The sequence below is a fragment of the Malaya genurostris genome, chromosome 2 (genome assembly GCF_030247185.1).
Source record: "Malaya genurostris strain Urasoe2022 chromosome 2, Malgen_1.1, whole genome shotgun sequence".
Classification (NCBI taxonomy): Eukaryota; Metazoa; Arthropoda; class Insecta; order Diptera; family Culicidae; genus Malaya; species Malaya genurostris.
This window is the reverse complement of record NC_080571.1, coordinates 346,814,763-346,819,220: the sequence shown is the minus strand read 5'-3', so window position 1 is coordinate 346,819,220 and position 4,458 is coordinate 346,814,763. Positions and strand designations below refer to the sequence as shown.

The 4,458-nt window shown below is 40.0% G+C and overlaps 1 protein-coding gene across 1 annotated transcript; it reads right to left on the bottom strand.

The window, feature by feature from the left end:
* Window positions 1–299: 299 nt before the first annotated feature.
* Window positions 300–4,165, bottom strand: LOC131429382 (uncharacterized). Its single transcript, XM_058593459.1, has 2 exons — window positions 1,246–4,165; window positions 300–1,176 (listed from the first exon to the last, which is right to left on the bottom strand). The coding sequence occupies exons 1-2, from the start codon at window positions 4,163–4,165 to the stop codon at window positions 308–310; spliced, it is 3,789 nt and encodes a 1,262-aa protein (XP_058449442.1). The 3' UTR covers window positions 300–307.
* Window positions 4,166–4,458: the final 293 nt, after the last annotated feature.

Here is a 4,458-nt window from a genome sequence, read left to right as displayed (position 1 = left end):
ATAAGAGGGAATCGTTTGGGGAGCAGTGAGTAGGAAATGGTACCGCAGCATAAATTTAAATAACCATAGTTTTCATCCGAGTTCACACGAGTAACAAAATTCGTCTTTCGCAGACGGAAATAATTGAACACGTTGTAATAACCCCAACGAGTATTAGTCACGAATCGTTCGCCATCTCTGTAAAGAATGGATCCGTGATTACTGAGTTTGAAATACGTCCTCAGATAACCACTCTTAACACGAATAGCGCATTTGATCATTTCGCGAAGATGTTCTTCAAACAAACTTCGATTAGTGTAACATTTTTTCAAAAGCGTCGAAGTCTGGTCACGATATAGAAGCTCGTACGTTTTTTTCTGGCTAGGAAATCATGAAAATCCTTTTGATTTGCCATGTCAGCTGATTGGATGTAATTATGAATGCTTTGTTTAATTAATTCCGATGTTAATGCAGGATTTTCAGTAACCAGACTCCAGATTTTCTCTTGTACTAGATCCAAACCTTGCAACGTCACTGTGGCTGCAGGACCATACAGGCCGCCGAAAAATTGTTTGGTGAAAAACACATCGACTTCATCAATCAACAAAATCGAGTTAGAAGAAATTCCCCAAGCAAGTTTCTTCTTGTGGTCATTAATCGTATCTTTTAGAACCATATCCGTGACTAATTTTCTAAGGTCCATTTCTTCACCATCAACGACAGGAGAAATGATTTCATTTGCCATTGCGTCAAACGTTTGGTAGCTGATATCATCTTCTATATTCAAAATTTCGAAAAATGACTCAAAATCAGTCTCATCTCTAACTACTAGAAAACTATTGTAGCAAACGATCGTAGGCTTGTGACCGGTCAACGCAAACAGGGCAGCCATAAATGCTAGAACAAGCGATTTTCCCTGCCCAGCCAAAACCTCTGCCAGATGTTTTACAACTCCGTCCTCCGTTCGATCCACGCTCAGAAGTCTCAAAATGCACAGAATTTGAATGCAGTGTGGGATTAAATATTTTCCTGTGGTGGAGACATCCTTCGAAACCAGAACAGACCAAACCGCTGCCAGCCCAGCCAAGATTTCCGGTATTTTTTCCTGCTTGTAAGTCCCGGTCCATTTTTCGAATGGTGCTTCAGAGACGACTTTCAATACCTGCTCTGCAATTTCTTTTGCGTCGTTGGAGTTTTCTGAAAAACAATAGTGATCATGAAGATTCTTAGACATACATAAAAATGATTTATTCTGTAGAAACTCACCTTTGATTGACAATTGCATGAAACGCTGAAAATGATCGCTGTACTGCTGATAAGCCTTCCGCAACAATTCAACTTCGACTTCGTTGTTCAACTCTCGGAACAGTTCCAAAGCTCGATCCAAGTCCATTTCATTTTGCTTCCGAATGTACCAAAAAGACTCCTTGATTAGATAGATTCGATTGGTGAAATCGCGATGGGATCGACTGCTGGCCATGGCACTGGAAAATGGCTTGATCCTTTCATCGAAGAACAGTTCAAAAGAAACATAATCCGGTTGTTCCAGCAAGTACAGAAAGGAGTTCCTAACGGCAAAAATCAATTCTTTCGTAGAGCAAATTTGATCTGTTTGCGAAAGTATTTCTCCAGACTCCCATCGCGTTTTGCCAAGTTGTAGTTTTACATAAGAAAATATTTCCAATAAGACCTCAAGGACGTAGTGTTTCGGAGCAGGACAATTGTCGAATATTATTGGTACGAGTTTGGAGAATTTGATCGGATTTGTAACACGGTAGGTCATATTCTTCGTGTTTGTCCAATTATTTTCAACGGGTTCTAAGAAATACAGTTCTTCGAACGGAATCGTCTGTTTGTCGTCGATAATCTTTTTCACATACCAATCGAACCGAACATCGTTCAGATCAACCAGCAGATCACTGTACGCTCGAAAGAACGCGATTATCTGCTCCGAATGAGCATTCTTCTCCAACGACAGCAGCACGATCTCCAATAAATGATCCCTCAGAGTGTCCATTTCCGGTAAATTCAGTTTGTAGGGAATAACGGAAATGATTTCTTCTCGATTCCCCAAGTAGGTTTTGAACACATCCACCAGATCGCGGAAATCGCTGGGGGAAAGATTCGATCCGGTGGTTTTAGGAAAAAGAAGATCCAACTGCTTCTGAAAGATCTGTCTGTCGATCAAAAGACTGTCCTTCTCCGTCACGTATGGCAACGTTTGGACAACAAAGCGAATCGTGTTATGTGTGATGACTCGCAAGGTTTCCAGCTGATCGCGTCCCACTTCGCAAACAAGATCTAGGTAACTTTGAATTATATTTTCAAAAATTCCCGATTGACATTTTTCAGGAAGAACATTAGCGAGTACATCGTCAAGCAGGCAGTACCAGACGTAGAATTCATCAGGAATGTTAAGAGGATTCGCATAAGATTTGTTCAATCCGAAAAATTTCTTGGCGCTTTGGACAAATTTATTCCACGTGGTTTTTTGTCCCGGTTCTCTGAATAACTGCATCTCATAATCAAATCGCTTTTGACTTGCACTGGAATGAGGTTTGAAATATTTCAGCAATTTGTAAATAAAAAAGTATTCTCGTTCCAAGCATTTTACTAGAGAACTCTCCGACTTCCAGTTGATCTTCTTGATCGGATGCCATCCGGAACCGTCACTGGTTAGCAGATCTTTCACTGAATGCTCAGTTCGCTCACTAATTTCGACGATTAACTCATCCAAACTTTTGCACAGGAAGAAATAAATTGGATTGATTTGAGCCAAAAACATCTTCGAATTTGAGACATTCATCGTCTTGATATTGGAGATCCAACGATCGGCAAGATCAGTGATTGGTTTTTCGAAAACATCTTCACTTAGAGTTCCGGATAAATCGGCGAACAGTTTCACATCATCGGTGCTGATTAGTAACGGTTCAAGTGGATTCAGATCCTTAATGAAATCCTGAAGATACTTCGGTGCCTTCTCCAATAGCAAATTTCTGTAGTCCAGAAGAGTTTCGTCCAACATTTTCTCGACGGATTCAATCAAGTCTTGATCAGATGGTTTCGGAGCGGAAAATTTAAAGGAAGCCAATATTTCATTTCGAGCAAGAATTTCCGTTTCCGATGCATTCCAAGCTTCGGCCGATTGCTTCAAGTATTCTGATATCGAAGAATTGATAGTCAATGCATGACAGAAGTTTTCACGAGTTAGGGTTTCCTGTGATGCCTTGAAAATATTCGATAACTGAACACAATTAATTGCGAACTGTTCGTCATTCGAGGCTATGCTCAAAGATTTTATAACATCGCTGAAAAATGCTTCTCGACAACTTTCACTGCGTTCAGACAAATCATCTTGCAAGACCTTCACAATCCGAAGCTGCTGAAGTAAAACTTCCTTCGTCCGTCTGAAGTTCTTCGTGTCCTTGAGCAGCTGAGGATTGGCTAAAACTACCTTCGCCACGAAATTGTCATCCGCAGCCATCAAACTACCCTCGTTATGCAGTTTAAATATCATATTTTCATGTTGGATGCAAGCAGAAAACCCCAGCTGATCGATTCTCATTGGAAAATGTGATTTGAATTTGATTTGCTCAGTTCCTGAAAAAAACTTGCGTTCAAGTTTCAACGTGATGATTTTCTTTTTCGCAAGTTCAGTTGCCTCTTCGACTAGTTCCGGTTTATTCAATGTGTTATGATCTCTGCTATTTTGTATGTTACTCAAATCAGACTGGCTGTAAGATCTTTTAAATGAAAAATTCTTGGAATCGAAGCTAGTGACACAGTAGGAAGATTCATCACTCTCCATTTCTGTGCCTACAGTCGTTACTTGCTTTCGATCATGTTTCATGGAAACATTCAACTGAAAATTATTCGTTCCGTGACCATTATTTTGCTGATCGATTGAAAATTCTTCTGATTCTTCACTGGATGGACCCTTTCCATTCGTAATTTCCGGCGGATGTTCCAGTTGTTTATCGTTTGATACGATCTGCTGATCCTCGACATTTTGATTGCTGGTGCCGTCCGCCGGAACAATCTCTCCCGATATCAACGAGCGATTTGTGGATCCATCGCTCACTTCTTCAATGATTTCGATCGACTCGCTATCCGTTATAATTTCGAATTCACTTTCTGCATCTCCACGGGCAGGTGGAACGGGATCAATTTCATAATTCGGTGCCATCCCAGGAATGCTTTTTATGGTAATCTGCAATAATTTTGTTGAAATAGTTATTTTATTGATGAAAAAACCGAAAGTCAAATAATTTTTCGAATGATTAACTGCTCCAAGACAGAACACGGAACAACAAATTTTCTCCATTCCGCGAGAATACGGAACCATCCCAGTTCTAGGTTTTTCGTTACAAAGACACACATTTTTTATATTCCCAATTTTGCTGTGATGTTTCTTAAAGTGACAACAAAACAAATAGTACGAATGTCCTATAAAAGCATAACTTTTGTTAGTTAATGAAA

Bases quoted from the DNA above. Each gene is read 5' to 3' on its own strand.
- LOC131429382 (XM_058593459.1), bottom strand. From the start codon at position 4,165: ATGGCACCGAATTATGAAATTGATCCCGTTCCACCTGCCCGTGGAGAT. The intron at 1,177-1,245 runs GTGAGTTTCTAC...ATTGTTTTTCAG, and splicing joins CATGCAATTGTCAATCAAAG to AAAACTCCAACGACGCAAAA.